General features: G+C 44.0%; 1 protein-coding gene across 1 annotated transcript in view; it reads right to left on the bottom strand.

Annotated features, from left to right (window-relative positions):
* NGFR (nerve growth factor receptor) overlaps positions 1–22,150 on the bottom strand; it is a 28,525-nt gene extending 6,375 nt beyond the window's left edge. The window contains exons 1-3 of the mRNA XM_074224222.1: positions 21,955–22,150; positions 15,748–15,889; positions 4,885–5,244 (exon numbers count right to left, since the gene is read on the bottom strand). Of these exons, the coding sequence (XP_074080323.1) occupies positions 4,885–5,244; positions 15,748–15,889; positions 21,955–22,002 (550 nt within the window). The 5' untranslated portion in view covers positions 22,003–22,150. The remainder of the gene's footprint in view (positions 1–4,884; positions 5,245–15,747; positions 15,890–21,954) is intronic.
* Between the last annotated feature and the right edge of the window lie 395 nt (positions 22,151–22,545).

Genomic DNA, 22,545 nt, shown 5'->3' with positions numbered 1-22,545 from the left:
GGAGGTCCAGAGTATAGGAGAAGAGAACAGGAGAGGGGCTTTCTAGGGCCAGAAACTGGATGGAATTTGGGTCAAGAGCCAGCAATGAGTTTTATCCTCACCCCCAACCCTCTTCCTCCCCTCCATCTTCCCAAATTCCCATTAATTTTTTTGGGGGGGGGTTAGGGGAGGCTGGGAAATGAGATCCAGATGTGGCCATGTCCCTTAGCATCCCAACCTGCCAAACCCTTTGTCGGTCTGGACAGATGTTTCCGGGCTAGAAGCTAGCTCTGGGTGGCAAGGGGGGGGGGAGATTGGGAAGGTAGTCAACCAGACCTAGTTTTTCATCTTCCCCACTTCCCTACTTTTTATTTTAAACCTAACCTGGTAGATAGCACAGATGGGAAGTTGTCATTCCACCCTGGAGAACAAGTCACCTTAACAGCTATCTGATACGTATATCCAGGAAAGTATGTTATTATTGGGGTGCAGAACAATCAAATAAGAGCCTAATTCCATTTCCCAGAATTTTATGAGTCTATGAAGGCTGTTAATTCTTTAATGTTCTGAGGAAGAGGAGGTTTGGAAAGAACCATCCTGGGGGAGCTAGCAGGATATTTACAAATGTCCCCCAGTGGCAAACCATCCACCCCTTCCTCCAAACCCTTACCTCTGCTTCTAAGCTCTTACCTGGTCTTTTCCCAAACCTGGGCTTTTCCCAAACCTGGGCTGTCCCAACTTGCCCAAAGAGAGACACTCATGTAAGGAAACTCTTCCCTTCCTAGTTCTGCCTAGAAGCAATGTTTCCAGGCTTTAATTTTTTCTATCAACCAATGATCTACCAAGGCACAGCACCCCTATTCCTTTCCATTCCCCAGAAAACACACACACACACACACACACACACACACACACACACACACATACACAAACAGATTTAGACCCAGATGGAGGAAAAAAATAAACCTTCTCCACCCATTTCTCCATAATTTCCCTACTTCAGAGAGATCCTAGAGCTAGTTTGGAGATTTTTTTAGAACATCCTTAGGGTTTCTGGTCAGATTGGAAAGCCCCCAAGGGTGGCCGTAGGCTTCCTCTTTCTCTTTGCCTAGGTCAAAGCTCTGATACCAGTGAGTACTTAGCACTGAGTCAACTAGGAATTGGTTAAATCTAACCCTTTGTAACAAGGTTACTAGAAACCCCTTTTTGCTGATAACAATCCCCTTGAACACCCCCTTCCAAATTATTACCTTGAGGTTACAACATTGTGCCTGAGAAAGTACAGCTCTCATTTGCCAACTCATCCCTTGATGTGGGACTTCTTCACTGATTCTTAGGTTGGACCTGTCCCCCTTTACCCCACCCATTCATATTTCTAGGAAGAGAAATAATAAACCAAGGACCAAAAATATCTATGAATTTCTTTTGGAACTCCTATCTCCTCTTTTATTCCTGATCCTCACATCTCCAAAACCCTTACAGAGGATTGCCACCATCCCTGTTTCATTCCTGGAGAAATTGCTATTGCCCCCCCCCCATGCTTCCCACCCACCCCCATTCTGAAATTAGCACCTTGAGAGTTCTACCCAAACAGACACTAAGGTTTCTGAGTTCCTTGAACAAAGTCTCTTCAAGCCCTATATTTCCTCAACTTGCTCACATGCCCTATGACCTCCCTGTCTTTCCCTTCTTTTAAGGTATAGGAGAAGATTACAGTTCTCAGAAGCCTAGACTCCTCTGCCTGGATTGGCTCCCCACTGAGTAACTGTATGATCTTCAAAAAAAATCACTCTACCTCCCTAGATCCCAATTTTCTTCTCTGTAAGGCATTCATTTTAGAAAGGATTCTTGTTCAGTCATTCACAAATTATGATTCTGTGATTCAAATTCTCTATTCATCTCTTGTTTACCATGCCCTTGAGCCTTACAAAATAGAAAGAATCATGACTTGGATTCAGGAGACCTGAATTCAAGTCCTACTCAGATATTCACAGACTGTGTGAGACCCTGGGCAAGTAACCCCTCTCAACCTTAGTTCCTCATCTGTAAAATGTAGGTAATAACCCTTCTACTTGTTGTGAGGCAAGTGCTTAGCAAACTTTCAAGTGCTCTACAAGGCAACTAGGTGATGCAGGGGATAGAAGACTGGCCTTGGAGTCAGGAAGACCTAAGTATGAATTACCTCAGATACTTGTATTAGCTGTATGATCCTGGACAAACACTTAACTTCAGTTTTCTACAAAATGGGAATAATCATGGCACCTGTTGTTGGGAGGATCAAGTGAGATATTATTTGTAATGCTAATGACTGGTGCACAGTAGGTATGTGGGGAATAAAATACTTTCCCCTTCTCACCCAATAAGTGACTTATTTTACTATTATTCTCAATGTACACTTTATTCTATTAGTCTTAGTCTCAAAGACTCTACTTCAATATTGGCTTGCCTAATCCTTTCATTTTACTGAGGAAAAGAACTGAATCATTAAAAAAAAGTGATTTGACTAAGGTCAACAGTGAAATAATGGTACCCAGTCCAGGGGTCTTCCCCACATATCCCAGAACCACTGGAACATCAGAATCAGGAGACTTAGAGACCATCTAGGCCAACCCATAAGTGAATAAGAATTATCTCTACAGAATACATTCCTGGCCAGTAGTCTTCACTTGTATAAATTTGGGGTGCTTTTTATTGGGGATTCCACTATCTCCTAAACAACTCCTTCCACTTTGGCATCCCTCTCATAGCTAGGATGATTTTGTGGGCAGCAAACCTAGATTTTTCTCTTTGCATCTTCCACTTAATGATCTCTGAAATCATAATGAACAAGTCTATTCCTCTTTCTATGTGGCAAATATTTGAAACGTACCTTCAAATACTTGAAAGTGTTATTTCATAAAAGGTAGCACCTAAAACAGAACACAATATTGCAGATTTGGTCTAACCAGAGCAGAATCCCAAGAAACTGTCACTTCTTAGTCCTAAATAGTATGTATGTCCTTCTCAGGCAACCTAAGACTTCATTAGATTTGTTGGTCATCATAGTAACTGTTGTTGTTGGCTTCTTAATAGGTTTTCAGCCCTCTGAGAACCTCAGATCTTTTTTAGACAAACTACCTAGTCATGCTTCACTAATTTTGTATCTGTGAAGTTTTTTGAATCCAAGTTTAAGATTTTATGTTGGTTTCTATTAAATTCCATCTCTTTTTTTCCATCTCCAACATCCTAGCCTGTCTAGATTTTTATAGAATATGACCATTTATTATTTGTTTTATCATGGGTAGCTAGGTAGTGCCATGGATAGAGAGCTGGGCCTGAAATCAGGAAGACCTGGGTTCAAATCTCACCTCTGATATTTATTAGCTATGTGACCCTGGGCAAATCACTTAACCTCTATCTACCTCAAAATGGAGATAATGACATAACATATTTAGCATAGTTCTAGGTAGTATATAGTGTATATATATATAGAATTCCTGGCAGCTAGGTGGTACAGTGGATAGAGTGATGGACTTAGAGTCACAAAGACTGTCTTAAAAACTTACCACCTGAATGACTCTGGGCAAGTCACTTAATTGTGTTTGCCTCAGTTCCTCCTCCTCTGTAAAATGAGTTGGAGAAGGAAATGGCAAACCACTCCAGTATTTTTGTCAAGAAAACCCCAAATGCAGTCATGAAGAGTTGGATATTGAACAATAACAATAAATTTTTATTTATTTATTTTCTTTCCTTTCTTTATAGCCTTCCCAAGCTTTTCATTTGCAAATCTGGTGAGCATGTCATTTTCCAGATCACTGACAAAATTATGAAATAGCAAAGGATCAAGCCTCAATCTCCTAGAGCACTCTACTGAAGTCTTCCTGCTATGCTGACATGGGTACATTGTCAAGTATTCTTTACTTCCAGTCATTAAACCAATTCCAAACCCACCTAAAACCACTAGCAAGAGGTACTTCCTCCTCAATGAAGAGGAAGAGAGGGAATTTGGAATTTAAAAAAATGTTTAAAGGCTAAACATTGTTTTTACTCTAATTTAAAATATTTTTAATGTTTTAAAAGAAATGACCTGTTCCTTATGATTATCATTTCAGTTTTTATAAATGTTCTTTAACCCATATATCATTAATGTTATGTTCTTCAGAAATAGAGTGGAATATTACTGTAGCCTAAGAAACAATGAACATGAAGAATTCAGAGAAACATAGAAAGACTTATATGAGTTGATGCAGAGTAGAGTAAACAGGATGAGGAAAATTATGTCACCAATAACTATAACAATGGAAAGAACAATAAAGTGAAACTGAACATTATATAATTATAATGACCATTCATAGCACTGGAAAGAATAGAAAATGCTCAGAACCCTAGGTATTGAATATGATATTTAGAGGCATGTAGGTGGCACTGTGTACCCTGCCTGGAGTCAGACAAGATTTCAAGACTGTAAAACACTGGTAAAGTCACTTCACCTCTCAGTGCCCAATACATCTCTCTAAAACGATAAATTGCAGAGGAGGTGCCAGCCTGCATTGGTGGAGGGAGTTTTCTCATTCAACTATTCCTCATACAATTAAATCCACGGGGGGGGGGGGGGGGGGGGGAATATACAGATCCTCCCCCATCCAAAAGAGTTGAAAACAACAGGCGTTAACAAAGAAAAATTAAATATGGTCTTGAATTTTGAGAGAAATTGAAATCAAACTCACTTGTAAATTAATTTCTTTCCTTTTTCAGAAAACCTTCCCTAGTCCTATCTTATTCCTCCCATTCTCGTCTTTCGAAGACACTCTGAGGGCTCTTTTTAGCCCTCTCCGAACTTTCCTTTGCCTTCTCCCATCCTCTTGGCCATTTTAGCCTGCCAGGATCGCTCCTGGCCCGTGTCCTCCTTCCCCGGTCCCTGCTTACCCTCACACTCCCTGTCTGACCATCGGGTACACTCCCGGGTTTCTCTCTCCGTCTCCTCACAAGCTGTGCAGGGCAGGCAGGGGTCCACGTGGTTGGCCTCATCCGAGTAGGTACCCTCGGGACACACCTCGCAGACAGTGTTCTGCTTATCTTGGCAGGAGAAGACCAGGCCTGAGCCGGGCTCGCACACGCTGCAAGGCTTGCAGAGTCCCGACTCTTCGTCTTGGTAGTAGCCGTAGGCACAGCGGCACACCGCGTCGTCAGCCTCCACACAGGGCGCCGACATGCTCTGCAGCCCCACGCACTCGGTACATGGCTTGCAGGCTTCCGTGGCGCTGATCGTGTCCGAGAAAGTCACACCTGCGAGTCAGAAAGAGCGCAGCGTCAGATCTAGTCCTCACCACCACCGGGGCTTCCCGTCATCCTAGGAGCTAGCCTCTTCCACTGACTGTGCCCATCCAAGGTCAGACCAGAGTTTAAGAACTGTAAAATTCTCAAAACACACACACACACACACACACACACAGCAGTCACTGAGTTGCCCCCACCCCACCTCAATTCCCAGATACTAACTAGCACTCCCAATCAATCCCCAGACACTGGAGTCTTCCCTCCAACCCTTAAACCCTGAGTTTTCTCCCCCTTACCCCAACAACAAACCCTACATAATACGCAAAGTCTTACCGTTTCATAATCCACAGATTTTGAGCTCCCACAGTTCTAAGATATTGAGCCTTCCACCCAGGTCCCAAACATTGACACCTTCCTCTCAGTTCTTAGACATTGAACTTTCCCTTTCCCCTTCTACCATCTCCAGCCACTGATCTGTTCCCACAGCAGGGCAGGATTTATGAACTTACTTCCCCTGGATTCCAAAGGACTGAAATCCTCTCTCAGGTGAAAAACCCCAGCCATAAAGGTAAAGGTGCAAAGTGCCTAGTTAGGGCACAGAAATGATCGTTGTACCTCAGGCCCTGGAATCTCCTTGCCAGAACTGGTGCTTCTGCTTTAGGTAAGAGTATAAATTAATCTCTTTGGGGTTCCCACCCTGCTGTTTCCAAGGTCTGGTCCAGATGCTATGGGAATCACCTACAGATCCTTCAATCTAATGATCCTTCTCTCTGCCTTCCACTCCCTTTTCTTTCCTTTTTCTAGAGCCTGGGGAAGTAGAAGGGAATGGGGGATGGGGAGGACCCTAATGTTTAAAGGATAAAAGCATTTGGTTTAGCATTAAAAGAGGTCCTAAGAAACAAAGAGGGAGTTTGGTCTATAGAAGGAGGGGCTAGAGTTAGTTAGACCACAGGTAGAATGTCCCAAACCACAATCCTAGCCCAGCTAGGATCAGTTCTGAAAGTTATTCTACTGATTCCCTTCTAACTCTATCTAACCCCCTGGGTTTTTTTTCTTTATCTTTTTTTTTTTTAGAAATAGTTTGTTTATTGTGAGTTTTACAATTTTCCTCCCATTCTTGCTTCCCTTCTCCCCCCCTCCACAGAAGGCATTCTCTTAGTCTTTACATTGTTTCCATGGTATACACTGATCTCAGTTGAATGTGATGAAAAGTATAAAAGATAGCAAAACTACACAATAAAATAACTTTTTTTTCTAAATTGAAGATAATAGTCTTTGGTCTTTGTTCAAACTCCACAATTCTTTCTCTGGATACAGATGGCATTCTCCATCGAAGATGGCCCAAAATTGTCCCTAGTTGTTCGCCTGATGGAATGAGCAAGTCCATCAAAGTTGATCATCACCCCTGTGTTACTGCTAGGGTGTACAATGTCTTTCTGGCATCACTTCATTCAAATCCCTTCAGGCTTCCCTGAATTCCCAACCTCCTGGTTTCTAATAGAACATTAGTGTTCCACAATTTGTTAAGCCATTCCACAACTGAAGGACATTTACTTAATTTCCAATTCTTTGTCATCAAAAACAGGGCTGCTATGAATATTTTTGTACAAGTGATGTTTTTACCCTTTTTCTTAATCTCTCCAGGGTATAGACCCAGTAGTAGTATTGCTGGATCAAAGGGTATGCACATTTTAACCCCCTGGGTTTTAATTGGGAGGGGGATGCTGGGTCAGGAATAGAAGAGGGTTATTAAGTATGGAAGGACACTGGAACACAGAGAAAAGGAATTCATATAGGGTAGAATCAGATTATTTAAAGCTAAATTCTAGGTTCCAGTCTTTTGGTTCTCCCTGAATATGGACCTCAAAAATAAAAGGAGAACGGACAGCTGAGTAATACAGTGGGTTGAGAACCAGCCCTGAAGTCAGGAAGACCTGAGTGTAAATATAACCTAAGACACTAGAAGCTGTGTAACCCTGGAGAAATCACTTAATCTCTTTGCCTCAAAAAAAAAAAAATTAAATTAGTAAAGGGATTAAAGACAGAACAACTTCATCAAGGTCTTACTGTGAATACTTTGGTGGGACCGTGTTACTGAATATATAAATGAAGAAGGGATAAGAGAAAGGCCAAGGTTATCATCATCATCATCATCATTTAATATTGTAAGAAATCATATAAGTCTTTTATTTCCATTTAGCAGAAAAGAAACTGAGACAAAAGGAAAAGAAGTGATTTGTCCAGAATAATACAGCCAATTTCAATATCACACTATTCTTTATCAGATGAGAAATCTTAATACTGAAGGGATAAGAATTCTAAATAAGAAGTAGTCGATGTCTAAATGCCAAAAATGGGGGGGGGGGATTCTGAGATAAAAACCCCTTCTCCCATTAGAGGAGAGTAAAGGCAAAGCTAGGATTTGGAAACTCCAAAGATTTGAAGAGATGAAAAATAGTTTAAAGGTCATAAGATAGAAAGTGGGAAGAGCAGAGACAGGAAAAAAAAGAATATAATGGAAAGGTAGGAGAGGAAGAAGAGAAACAAGGATAGCCTGAGTAGGAAAGATTAAAAGACCTTCAAGTCCCAAAAGAAAAAAAGTCTTACAAATACCACCCATTGGTGTTCCTTTCAGAGAGAGAGAGAGAGATGCCAGATGTAAGGTGAAAAAGGCATCAGTTTCATTTTAGAGTTAGAGCTTAGTTCAAAAAATTCTGGTTCTGCAATTTACTACCTATATGATATTGGATGTCACTTTCTCTCTCTGGTCTCAGTTTCCCCAACTGCAAAATCAAGAGGATGGATTAGGTAATCTCCAAGATTCCTTGTATGAACAATTGAAATAAAATTGCTTTAGGAGCAAAACTGTCAAACAGCATAAAGTCCATTCCATAGTTGACTATGAGGTCTTGAAGAAGAGAGCTAGTCACTTGTACAAAAATATTCATAGCAGCTCTGTGGTAGCAAAGAATTGGAAATTGAGTGAATGTCCATCAATTGGGAAATGGCTGAACAAATTATGGTATATGTACATTATGAAATACTATTGTTCTATTAGAAACAAGAGGGATGGGAATTCAGAGAAGCCTGGAAGGATTTGCATGAACTGATGCTGAGTGAGATGAGCAGAACCAGAAGAACATCATACACCATAACAGCAACATGGAGTTGATGATGAGTCTTAATGGACTTGCTCATTCCATCAATGCAACAATCAGGGACAATTATGGGCAATTCTCTACTATGGAGAATACCATCTATATCCAGAGAAAGAATTGTGTAGTTTGAATAAAGATCAAAGACTATGGTCTCTAATTCTAAAAAAAGTTATTTTATTATGTAATTTTGCTATCTCATATTTTTTTTCCTTAAGGATATGATTTCTCTCTCAGCACATTCAATTTAGATCAATGTATAGCATGGAAGCAATGTAAAGACTAACAGACTGCCTTCTGTGGGGGTGGGGGGAGGGAAGCAAGATTAGAGGGAAAATTGTAAAATTCAAAAATAAATTAAGTAAAATTTTAAAAAAGAAGAAGAGAGCTAGATTGGACAGCAAAGGCATAAGGACAGGGGGATGGATGACTGTGATGTGTTTGTGTGTGGAGAGGAGAGTACTCCCTTCTCCCTGGGGGGGGGGGGGGCAAAATTGGTAGACAATCTCCTGGGGACAAGTTTCAAGGGGTATGAATTTTTTTTTAACTACTGGGGAAGATGGGAGCAAAACTGCTTTCTGGGTGGGAAATGTTTTAGGAATAAGGGAAACAGCTGGAGTCTCTTCTTCTGAATAAATTATCTTATTAAACCAAGTCAGGGATGGAGCTCAGGGCATGGATGGAAAGACTCTAGCTCCAACTGAGGGGCAGCCACCTCCCTACTCCAACTCTTCCTAGTTGCCCTCTCTTCCAAAGTTATTCTGGAGTCTATAGTACAAGATAGAAAGGCTAGGTTGAAGGAAGAGCTTTCTGCCCACCTTCTGTGAGTAGTAAACAAGGGAAGTCCTGGCATCAGATACTTTGGGGTGAACTTAATATATGAAAAGCAGGTTCAACTAGATCAAGTGATAGGAATATCATTTTGGGGCATGGAGACTCCAAAAACTGATGCCTGCTCCAAGCCTAGGAATTCCTATGGAGAATTCCTTGTCATGTTACCAAGTCTTTTCTCCCAAGATTATATATTTAGAGTTGGAAAAGAAGTCATTAGGGCCACCAGAGAAGACAACTGCAGTTATGAAAGGTTAACTTGCCTGGGGCATTTGTCTGAATTCAAGTATTCCAAAGCACAGAACTCCATCCACTGTGCTGTTTCTAAGATCCTTCACAGATGCTCCCCCCTTCCTTCTAGGATCTCTTGTCTTCTCTAACCAGCTTAGAGAATATTCTTCCCCCTACCCTCCACCCCCCAAGCCCCATGAGATGTCTCATGAATAAATAACAGGCCCCCATTAGTTCTGGTGTGGAAGAAGAGGCTGAGTGGGCATATTTCAAAGGTGGGGGAAGAGGGAGAAGTTGAGCTAGAAGACTGGCTTGCTGTCATTGGGTACACCTGAACTACCCCACCCCCAGTGTTTCAAGATGATCAGATCTCAGAGCACAGAGCACAAAGTCCAGAAGCAAAGGGGATTGTGGAGGAGGGAAGTGATGATGGAGTTCCCTAATGTGTGTGAGCTGGGGGGAAGGGGGAAGGGGGGGGGGGAGGAAGGGGGGGGAGGGAGGGGGGGAGGGGGGAGAGAGAGGGAGAGAGAGAGAGAGAGAGAGAGAGAGAGAGAGAGAGAGAGAGAGAGAGAGAGAGAGAGAGAGAGAGAGAGAGACTTCTATCAAGTGATTCCTGAGGCAACTATATCTCTACTACTATGACTTCTGAATCCCTGTCCTTGACATTGAACTCCACCCCACCCCCAAAGCTGACACTGCTGGGCCCACAATGCCCCCAGCTTCTATGGTCTGTGCTTCTTATTGCTCCCTATCCCTACTCATATCATGGAGGAAGACCAGTCCTTTCAGTGGAGGAAGGAAAGAGGAGAGAGATATGTTTCCTTTTCTTTTAGAATTTTGACAAACTCTGGAACTGCTTTAAAAGGGGTCCTGGGGACCTAGATCAGCCACTTCCTTTAAGGGCAGGTCTTTCTACCTCCCCAGGACAAACCAGAGGTATGGAAAGGAAGGTCTGTACTCTGAAAAGTTAGGGTGGGGGAAGGGAGAAACAGTATCCCAGAGCCATTTGGAAATGAAATAACTTCCAGTGGACCAGAAGAGGTGCTAGTTTGCTGGACTTGAGCAGACTATTTTTGAATTGGGAGTTGCAGGAATGAATTAAAATCCCTATCTCTATTAGAAAGCAAAGATGAATAGGATTGAGTCCTAGAACCTGACTTCAGGTGACTCAAGAGAAATCATCCTCTCTCACTGGGCTTCAGTTTCTTCATCTGTAAAAATGAAACATTTAGGCAAGGTGACCCCTAAAGTCTTTACCAGCTCTAAACCTAAAAATGTAGATTTTGGCATTTATTCAACTAGGAATAGTGGATACAGTGCTTCCAGGAGTCAGGAAGACCTGAGTTCAAATCCAAACTCAGACATCCTAACTCTGTGATCTTGGACAAGTCATTTAAATTCATTTTGTCCCAATTTCTTCAACTGTAAAATGAGGTTCATAACCTACCTCCCAGAGTTGTTGTGAGGATCATATGAGATGTTTATGAAGTGTCTGGCACATAGTAGGTACTATTCTCATTGTTATTATTTCTATTTTTGCCACAAGTCACAATTTTTCTGAGTCTGAGTCCTAGTATCCAAAGTGGGCATCACAGTACTGGCTATTATCATCCTAACGCAACACAGGGACCCAAAGATGCAGACCCAGGATAGGATCTGAGCCCACTAGCCAGGTATTCTGAGATCATGCTGGGCAGAGCAAGAGAGGGCGTTAATTCCCTGCCTAAACCAGACAAAGGTCTAGCATGCTCTCTGCTTTTTCCCAGAAAGCATTTCTCTTTCAGAACACATTCTTCTCCTCCTCCTTCTCCTTCTCTCCCCCCACCCCCCACCTCTACACCTTCCTACATCAGGACTGGAAAGGACATCGACTGGCAAGAGAGGATGGCCACGTCCTCAATGGGATCCCCCAAGGTCAGACTCCCCAGCATGTCAGGGATACAATCTCTCATCCCCCAGCCCCTCTCACCAGAGCCATTGATTTTGCTGCTTGGCTGATATTTTTAGCCCAGATCTTCACCAGCCCCTCCTCCCCTGCCTGACCCAGACACAACAGGGGGCATTTATTTCTTGAGATTCCAAGATAGTTTGAGGGGGGGGAGCAGGGGTGTTGCTGTTGTTTTTAAACTATACTACATTCCCTTTCAAGATCCAATTTAATTCAGTTCAACTAGGATTTATTAAGTATCTTTTATATGCCAGACCTGGAATAAATACAAGAGAATCAGAGATAAAGATGAAACAACAGCCTTCAAGAAGATTTTATTCTATTGAATGGTCTTCTTTTTTTCAACAAGATAGGTTTCCTCTAAATATAAGGGAAGGAGTGCTGAACTTGGAGTAAGGAAGTCCTAAATTCAAATCTCCCCATACAATTCCAGGCAAATCATTTAACCTTTCTCAGTCTTAGTTTCTTTATATGTAAAATGGGGATAATAATATTACTTGTAACACTAATCTCCTGGGGTTGAGAGATGCAACTGAGACAATTTAGAAAGTCTGGAAAGTCTATTATTAAGTGATTCGAATTGCACTAAGACTTTTGGGAAGCCCCATCTATGTAAAGTATTTTGAAAATATTAAAATACTATGTGAATATCAGTTATCTATTCATTATCATTACCACTCCTATGCTGAGAATACTCACTGAACTATTTCTTCTAGATGAATTAATAATGAGAGATTTTCTTTTTTCCACCTCCACCTCTTGGAACTCCTTCATCTTTTCAAGGTTCAACCCAAATGTTACTCCCTACAGATAGCTTTTCTAAATTCTCTAGTTATTAGGGTCCTCCTAATCAATTTCTATTTATTGTGTATATAACTTAGATTTCTTATGTTTTATTCTCCTGGTAGAATGTAATCTCCACAAAGGCACAAACTAACATATTCCCGTATTGATAGTATCAGCTCTAGACATGGTGTTGGATACATAGAGGCCACTAATTTTTTCTTTTTTTTTTTCTTTTCTTAAGGCAATGGAATTAAGTGACTTGCTCATGGTCACACAGCTAGGTAATTATTAAGTGTCTGAGGTCAGATTTGAACTCAGGTCCTCCTGACTCCAGGGCCAGTGTTCTATCTGCTCCCTCACCTAACTGCCCCTTAGAGGCCACTATTAGTGCTTGGTTACTGTGTTGTTGATACGTGACTCCCAGTCTAGGATCCTATCCACTAAACCATGTCACATCAAAGAAAGATATGTAAAGCTGCAATGAACCATAGAGCTCTTCTAGTTATGTTGTTGTTGCTATTGTTGTTTGGTTATGTCCAATTCTCCTTGACCTCATTTGGAGCTTTCTTGACAAAGATCCTGTAGTGTTTTACCATTTCCTTCTCCAGCTTATTTTACAAATAAGGAAACCAAGGCAAATATGGTTAAAGACTTGCCCAAGGTCACACATCTAGAAAATGTCTGAGATCATATTTGAACTTAGGAAGATGAGTCTTCATGCTTCCAGGCCCAGCACTCTATGTTGAAAGGGACTTCAGAGGCTCTTAAATTCAATCCCTTCATTTTAAAGATGAAGAAATTGAGTTCTAAGGAAGTGACTGGCACAAGATCACACAGGTAGTGTCAGAAATGGAAAATGGAAAATGCATTAATCAGATCTAAAGTCCTAGGGAAATTAGAGGAGGGAGAATATATTTTTATGAAAGGAAAAGGGAAACTTCATATTATAGCACCTGAGCCAGGTCTTAAAGAAGAGATTTGAATAGGTTTCAGATCCTGGAGATGGTCAGGAAAGGGCCATATCATCATAAAGTCATAAATTTAGAGCCTGAAGGGACTTCAGAGTCCATCAAGTCCAACCCTCTCACTTTGCAGATGGGGAAACTGAGGAGAGGTTATATAATTGGCCCAGGTTCACCCAGGTAGTTAGAGTCTAAGGCAGGATTTACATGAATATTTTTCTAATTAAAAAGTCTAGTATTCAATCCTCTTTGCCATCCTGCTACTCCAAAACATCAGGGAACAGCTGGTAGTCTAGATTGATTGGAACACGTGAACGGGAGTAAGTCTAGAAAAGGATCTTATTGCCTCCCAATGGGCAGCTAGGTGGTACAATAGATAGACTGCTAGGCCTGGAGTCAGAAAGACTCATTTTTCTGAGTTCAAATTTGACCTCAGTCATTTAGACTTATTTGTCTCAGTTTCCTCAACTGTAAAATGAGTTGAAGAAGGAAATGGAAAATAGTAAACTACTCTAGTATCTTTGCCAAGGAAACCCCAAGTGGGGTCATGAAGAGTCAGACTCAACTGTCTCTTTTCTGTAATAAGGGGTAGAAAGGAAATCAAACTCTATTCAGGCTGTCCCCCATATTCCTGCAATTCTCTTCCTCCTCATCTCTACCTTCTGGTTTTCTTAAAGTCCCAGCTAAAATCTCTCCTACTACAGGAAATCTTTCTCAATAGCTGTCTGTCTGTCTGTCTCTCTTTTGGGGGGGGGGGCAATGGGGTTAAGAGACTTGCTCAAAGCCACACAGCTGGTAAGTATCAAGTATGTGAGGCAGAATTTGAACTCAAGTCCTCCTGCCTCCAGGGTCAGTGCTCTCTCCACAGCATCACCTAGCTGCCCCTCAATGTCTCTCTCTTGTTTTTTTCTTAAGGTTTTTTTTTTTGCAAGGCAATGGGGTTAAGTGACTTGCCCAAGGCCACACAGCTAGGTAATTATTAAGTGTCTGAGGCATGATTTGAACTCAGGTACTCCTGACTCCAGGGCCGGTGCTCTATCCACTGTGCCACCTAGCCACCCCCACCTCAATGTCTCTTAATAGTACCTTCCCTTTGCTGATTATCTCCAGTTTATCCTAGATATTTCTTCTCTGTACATAATTGTTTACACGTTGACTCCCCATTGAAATGTGAATTTCTTGAGAACAGGGTCTGTTTCTTTTTGCCTTTCTTTGTACCCCCAGGGTTCAGCACAGTGACTGGTACTTAATAAATGTTTGTTGACTTGTCTTAACACAGGGGAAAATTCCTCAGACATACAAGAATATTTTTTGGTAGGCAAAAACTGGAGACAAAATGGTTGCTGAGGAACTGGAGAACAACTGAATAAGTTGTGGCATAAGAAATAATGGAGGGGCGGCTAGGTGGTACAGTGGATAGAGCACCGGCCCTGGAGTCAGGAGTACCTGGGTTCAAATCCGGTCTCAGACACTTAATAATTACCTAGCTGTGTGGTCTTGGGCAAGCCACTTAACCCCATTGCCTAGCAAAAACCTAAAAAAAAAAGAAAAAATGGAATGTTATTGAGTGGTTTAAAAAAAAGTTTGACTACAAAGCATCCAGAGAAACCTGGGAAAATATGTATTAATTAATGTGAGTAGACCAATCAGTTAACAAATATTTTATAAGATGACTCTTGAAGAGGAAATGAGGATGACTGTGGAGCTCCATGTCACTTAAATCCAATTCATGCTCAAGTCAAATAAAACATCATCCCTTAATGATATTGGTCCTTTTCTAATCAAAGGACAAACAACATTAAGTACTAGGCCAGGCAGTAGTGATAACAAAAGCAATTTGCCTTATGACTACAATAATGGAAAGGAAAATAGCATTGAAAAACTTCGGAGCTCTGACCAATTCAATGACCAATCTCAACTTCAGAGATACTGAAAAGCTTTCTCTCTTGCAAAGAGGGAGTTAAGTGGTACAGTGGAAAGAATATTTGACATTAAGTTTGGATAGATCTGTTTGAACATGACCTCAGACACTTATTAATTGTGTGACCCTGGGCAAGTCACTTAACCCTATTTATTTCGGTTTCCTTATCTGTAAAATGAGCTAGAGAAATGAATTGGCAAATCACTCCAGAAAACCAAGGAACTAGTTGGCTTATTTTGCTCAACTGTAAGAGAGCATTTTGTTATGAGAAGGGGGGTTTGAGAAGCATTGATAAAATATTTTATTATTAAAAAAATAAAATAAAATGAAGGGAATGACTTTGCTCATGGCTTGGGAACAAAGGTACTATGAGTTGTATGTCAGTTTGAAAAGTGGTTTTGACTAAGTATTTTTATAACTCTAAATAATGACTCCCAAAATAGACAAAACAATACTTTTGAAAATCCTAATAAAACGAGGATGTTGGAACGACTGGTCTCCACAATTCCTTCTAGTACTGCCATTCTGTGATTCTATGTTCCTATAGCAGACTACCCCCCAACAAGGGTTCAAGGTCCCTGAAATTCTGATTTCTTCTGTTTCTGCTCCAAGCTTCTACCTCCTGAAGCACAAGGTCCCACCACACTGCACCCAATTTCCTCTTCTCAAGGTACTCACTGTCTAAGCAAGGCTCACAGACAGTCTGGTTGACCCCACAAGGCTGGGCCACACCCTCTCCCAGGTTGCATGCTCGACAGCACTCTCCACTCTCAGTGTACAGGTTGGTGGCACAGTCCTCCTTCACTTCCCCCATGGACACCTGTGTAAGGGGAAAAAAAGGGGGGGGTCAGGCTGGGGAAGATCCTCAGGAAGTCCAGAGAGTAGAAAGGGGGGAGGTGGGGAAGAGAGTGAATCTTCTGGTAGATCAAATGCCCCTTCCTAATTCACTCTATAAGAAACACCTGGCCCAGTGATGAGCTCACTTGGGAGGCATTAGGCACATCAAAGCTTGGGGAAGAGAGGGGGACACTAGGTGCCTCTTTCCACTGATCCCCTCAAGTGTGAGGGAGTGAGGTCAGAGTCTTGTAACTAATCAGCTGCTAAGTTCACTCCTAGGTTAAGTCTCCCTTGAATCAGGGAACATTCCCCTACTCCTAACCACTCTCCCCCTAATTCCTGGTCTCTCTCCTGAAGAATTGGGAGTGGAGGTAGGGTCGTTGAAGACCAACCTCCCAACTCCCACAGTTCCCCTCCACCCTGCCACAAAGAGAAAACAGGAACATGTAAACAGGGATGCTCATGCATGTGGAATACAGATCTAGGGTCCAATTCTATCTTTGTCATCCATGTTTTTTCAGATATTTTTGGATCTCTTTCCTTCATCTGTCAAAAGACATAGATAATGCCTAAATAAGTCAACCAAAGGGAAAGAGTCTGGCATGCATAAAGAAAGTACTTGTTATAGATGACAGTAAAATAGCCTTATAACCATCAGGCTATCCTGCCTCACAAGGTTTTGATTTCCAAAGAACAGAGGACTCCCCCTCCTCACCACAAACACACACACACACACACACACACACACACACACAGACACTTGGAATAGCTCAGTAACCAGGGGAAAGGGGAGTCAGATTCCTGCCGCTGAAGCATCCTTGGCCAGGGATAGGAACAATTAAGCACTAGATTCTCTTGAGGATAAGGGTGGGAGAGCTGCCGAAATTTTGTTTTATTTTCTGTCTCTTAGAAAAAAAGGAAGAAAATTAAAAAGCATCATAATGGAAATAATAATAAAAAGCATAAATGGAAACTTAAAAATCTACCTCACTGGTTATAGACCACCTAGCCATATTCTTGTCCTGTTGCTGTGGGACCAAAAGAAAAGTCACAAGGTTATTTTGTCCATTCCACTGTTTCTGCATCAGCTGGCTTAAATTTTATCCCCACGTCTCAAAATAGACAAAAAAATCTGAATCCTTTGTAGAGAAATGGAAGAGGGGGAACTAACAAATTGGAACCTCATGGGAGGCAGCTGCTCTTTAGATGGTCTGTAAAGGACCTATGTGGCCCAAGAAGGGGATAGACAGATGTCCCCTCTTCTCAACACTGCACCTTTCCCTGGAGGCAAAGATATATCCTAGTCCTGGGAGGAAAACATCTGCAACGCAGGAGGCTTCCAGCTCCTCAGATGCAGGTGGTTCCAACAGCTTTTCCCTCAACAAGACAAAATTCTTTACTTGCTGTGATGCAATCACAGAGTAGTAGAAAGAGCTTTGGAGATGGAGTCAAGACCATCTGTATTTGTATCTCAGCTGTGTTATTTCTTGTAACCACTGTGACCTAGGGTAAATCACTTCCCCTTTCTTCATCTATAAAATGAATGTTACTGAGTGATACCTAAGGTCCTTTCCAACTCGAATTCTTCTGAGCCAGAACTTCGCAAAACAAAGATGTAAAGAATGAATGAAACTGTAAGAATGACCAACCCTACCAAGAACAGAATGAAGAGGAATCAGCTGAGGCTGCAGTGGGAAGAATTGCAGTGAGATTTCAAGAAGGAATTTCATGAAGGAGAGGGGTGGATGGGCACTGGAGAGAGAAACAGGAGAATAAGCAACTTCACTATTGGAAGATTGCCATACTGCCTAGGACAGTTTTGGGGGCACAGATTCTGTCTCTAACAATGACAGGAATTAAAGCATTTTACATGTGTGTTTTTTTCTGTTTCACAATGTAAACATCATCTTATAGATGAGGAAACTGAGGCAAACAGCAATTATATGACTTGGCCAGGGTCACACAGATAGTGTCTGAGGACACATTTGAACTTAGGTGTTCCTAACTCTAAGTGCAGTACTCTACCCACTGTACCATCCAGTTGCTCTACAGAAATCCTTCAATGGTCTAATGCAATAGTTCACAAATTTTTGGTCTCAATACCAGTAAAAATTATTGGAGACCCCAAAGAGCTTTAGTTTATATGAATTGTATTTATGTTTATCTGACCATACTTGTTATAGATGACAGGTTGCAGGACCAAAAGGGCAGACATTTAAGATGGGAAGTAAGAGCCATGGGGATTGCTAGTCTTGGGTCTGGGGACAATATGCCACAGTGGAAAGAGCACTGAATTTGAAGTCAAAGGACCTATGTTCTGATTCCTTTTTTTTTTTTAAGAAACGTGTTCAAATTTTCAGAATTTAGACTTTCTGAGCCTTAGTTTCCTCCTCCATAAATTGAGGAGATTGGCCTGGTTGATCCCTTCCTGCTCTAACCTCAAAGAGCCTTTGACTTTTGAAATCACCTGAAGACTTTTGAGACCTTCACAAATCTATGGAATTCATTTTCAAATGCCTGGGTTGGAACTGTGCCAAAGGTGGGGAGCCAGGGATGTTGTACTCATTTGATTGGGATGTTGATGGAAGATAGAAGAGTTCAAGGGATGGGAGTAACCCCCCAAATCTTGCCAAAGACACTTACCTCCCCTCCCTACTGAGCCCCCTGCCAGCTCCCTTCCTCCCCTCCGACTGTCCTGCTCATTTTCTGCCTTTAGCTCCATCCCTAATAGAGGCTGCATTAGCTTCCTAGGCAGCTCCGATTACAGACATCTGAATGACAAAGTGCCTCCATTACCCCAGCTCCCTCCCCCGCCCTCCTGGCCCGGGATGCTCTGGTTTCAGCAATTTCTTGCCAGGGCTCAGGAAGAAACCACGACAGCATGAGAGTGCTGCCAGGCAGCATCCCCAGCAGAGTTAGGGGGATGGAGATTCCTGAGCCCCTACCACTAACCTCCTCCTCCTCCCCAATTGTGGCCCTGGCACTAAATATCATCCCTGATGCTTACCTGCCTAAACTAGCACTCTGTCCTTACCCATGACTGACACATCAATACCTCCCTTCCTCTCAGAGCTACCTGTCTGGCATGGTCCTTTTCTTCTAGCCTCTGGTTCATAACTTCCCTATAGTCTCAAGCATTTGGAAAATAACTTGTCTTTTCTAGTTCAAATTTCTCCTCTTGAATTCTTCTCTGCCTCTCAGTTCACCCAGACTTTTGTCACCCAGAAAGACCCAGATAAACCCCCAAGAGAGAAGAGAGATGGGGGCCCAATTTTTCTCAACCTTTGTCCACAAAGTGAATTATTAATTTTCTAGACTAGAGGGTTTTAACCTGAAGTCCATGGGCCCCTCTAGGGATAGATTTCAGGGGAAGCCTGCTCTAGCCACTGTACCACCCAGTTGCTCTACGGAACTACTTCAATGGATGAGAAAAAAAATACATCTTCATTCTTAACAACTTCCAACTGAAATTTAGCATTTATTTCAGTTTCTTAAGAACATGATCCTGAGAAGGGGTACATAGCCTTCACCAGAATGTGAAGAGTCCAAAGCACAAAAAAAAAAAAAAAAAAAAAAAAAAAAGCTTAAGAACTCCAGATCTGGTTAAAGCTCATGCTAGATAGCCAAAGGAGTGGCATTGGGTGGGCCTGATGGGAATTGAGCCCGGATTCTACCTCAGCCCCATACCTGAGCCAGATCTGGATATTCTCCAAGGTATCATTCCTCAGTTACTTACCACCTCCTCCTCCAAACGACCACCCCCCCACCCCAATCCAGGCACTTCAGCCTCAAGATCAATGCCATCCGAGCGATACAAAGCAAAGTGCTTTGGGAAGCCCCAGGGAAAGTGTGGTCTCAGCCACCACCTCAGGCATGCAAAGTCTTCCGGGATTTGGCCACACCCACCCCATAGGGTCAATTTTGCCAGAAGAGAGCCCTGGGTGTGTAGTTTCGGGGAGCTGGCAGTTCGAAGGTGGTTTCTTGTGGATTAGAGACTAAGCAGAAGTTCTCACCTTCCTTCCTCTCCGCTTCTGCGCCCGATTTAGGGCTATTAAGAGTTTGATACTGGGTTGGCTCTTCTGACTGCCCTGCACCATGGAGTTTTCCCAATAACTGCAGGACCGTGACCCTTTTGTGGGGGACATCTGCCCTTCACCTGAGACAGCTCCCCCATGACTCAGAAGAAGCATTTAGATCTTGACGCTTCTTCCCCACCCCCACCCCGGTCCCTCACTAGTTTCTCAAAAGCCAGGCGTCCCTGGGTCTGATTTCTCTCTCTTATTAGAGATGGAGTGCCTTGGGCACAGCAAGCCAGGCGACAGCCCAGTCGGTCTTCCCTCCCTTTTGCCTCTCTCTCGGCTTTTCTTTTCTATACCCCAGGGACCCGGGCTTCGCCCGGTCGAATGACAAACCCTCCTCATCACAACATTCTAGACTGGGAGCAGAGTAGACCCCCGAGACGCTGAATCTTTTTGGCATCAGGCAGCGGCCCAGATGAAGGGAAGATAGTACAGATCAGAAGTGAGCGGGACTGGGGTACAAGACTTGTAGACTGGAAGCCCGGAACAGCGCAGTATGGATTTTTTTAGGGAACGATCGGGATGGGGATGGGATGGGATGGATGGGACGGCACGAGCCTGGACTGCAGCTGCGGTGATTGCCCCACTTTCCTCTCCTCAGAGCGCCCTCTCTTGGCCGCTGGGTCTCCCGGGTTCTGCACTTTATTCATTATACTCCCGGAGCCAGACTTAGCTAGCTGGTACCCCGCGGTAAACCCACCTTATTTGGTGCATGGGTCAGTCTAATTCCCTCTGTCCTATACTGGGGACCCGGACAACGGGTCAAAGGATCCCCTTCTTTGCCCTCCTTAAAGGCAGCTCGGAGAGGCAAGCCCTAGCCCGCTGGCTGGGAAAAGGATGAAGGGTGGAATGCCAGAGGGTTCCGGGAAGCTCACGCCGGCTAGGAGTGGGAGAAGAGAGTGGGGAGGATTTCGAGAAGAGTGACTGGCAGTGCCCTAGGAGAATGGGGAAGTCGGGAGATTGGCCGCTACTACGCCTAGGGCCCCATCCCAAGCCCCTCTCCCTCTGAAATCTCCGAGCTAGGTAAATCATCGAGGGGAAAGCATCCTGAATAGCTCCCAGGCTTTTAGCCTTTGCTCTCTTCTTCAGCCCTTGGGTGCGATCCATTTCACCGCTCTTTCAGTCCCTTCTCTGTCTTCCACCCCCCCCACACACACACACACACTTTTCGGTTTTCCTTTCTTCCTTGCCTTCTCCTGCTCCATCACTCTTTTCATGAATCCTCTTCCTGCTTATCAGAGCCTCCAACGCCCCTTCTCTGCTGCCATCCGGCTGCATTCACTAGCGCATCCCCCTCCCCTCCCCTCATTGTCCTGCCCTGTCCCTATTGTCCGATGTCCCACCCTTGAACCTTCTGCTTGCCCCCTGCCCCAAATCCCGATTCCCATTTCCCATTCCTCACTACCTCTATTGGAGCTTGTTCCCCTATTTCTTCTGTCCCGACACCCAATTACCCCACCCAGCCCAGCCCCTTCCCCACCGCTCCCTTTGCCTGGCTGATCTAACCGAACCTCCTCTCGGGGATCCAGGCGTCAGAATACCCTCTTCCCTAGACAACCTCCTCCTTCCAAAAGACCAAGGAGTCGGAAGACCTCTTCTATGTCTCTTGCTTCGTGACTCCACTCCGGGGACCAAAGCGCCCTAGTCCCCTGTTTGACTATCTGCGCCTCAACACCTCCTTTCCGTTTCTAGGAGGACTCAGACACGAGTTGCCACCCCCCCCCCCCCCCCAGTCCCCGGACGCGCGCTTCTCTCAGGCATCCCAGTCCCTTCGGTGACCCTTCTCTTCCAAGGTTCCTCAGAAAGATCCAGGTGTCGGCCCGAGTCCCTCCCACTCTATTCCAGAACACAGTGACCCCGGATTCAAGTTCCCTCTCCGAGAGTCCGTCTGCTCTAGTCTCCGCGGGCTCTGCTCGCCCTTCTAGCCCCCAGTGCGTGCGAACAGAGGACACCTCCCATTTGAACTCACCCCCAAGAGCAGCAGCAGCAGCAGCAGCAAGCGGTGCGACCCTTCCATGGCTGGTTAGGTGGATAAGAGCACCCTTGGGTGCCTGGTGGCACCTCTCACCCGCCCCCACCCAGCTTCCTTAGCTCAGTGCTTCTGGTCTCGCTTCTGCACTCGCCAGGAGCCAGCCGAGGCTCCGCTCCCTCTGGCTGCTGGCAGGAGGTACTCGGGAGAGCCAGGGCTGCGGCCCCGCCCCCTCCCCGCCCATCCCGCCCACCCGCCCGGAACCGCGGCTGCCCCGCCCCGCCACCCCTAAGCCGGCCTGCCTGAAGTGCAGAGGGGAGTATGCAGGGGGGACCCGGCCAGGAAGGGGAACCTCTCCTCCATCACCGTCCCCACTTCCCAGCCCTACCCCAGCCCTCTGCTATCCATCCTTGCCTGTTTCTCCTTCTTCATCAACCTCAGGATCTCTCCTACCCTGCATCCCTTAGTTTCAGCTGTCTCCTGGTCGCCGCCGCCAGTCCTCTATCCTCTCCCCTTGCTTCTTATCTCTGCCTCTATTTCTCTACAATCCCCCATCCCCTTTCCTCTCCCAGCCTATCCTTTACCTGCCGT

The sequence above is a fragment of the Macrotis lagotis genome, chromosome 2, assembly GCF_037893015.1.
Source record: "Macrotis lagotis isolate mMagLag1 chromosome 2, bilby.v1.9.chrom.fasta, whole genome shotgun sequence".
NCBI classification, from domain to species: Eukaryota; Metazoa; Chordata; class Mammalia; order Peramelemorphia; family Peramelidae; genus Macrotis; species Macrotis lagotis.
The sequence above is the reverse complement of the archived record's forward strand: the minus strand, read 5'-3'. Positions and strand labels throughout refer to the sequence as shown.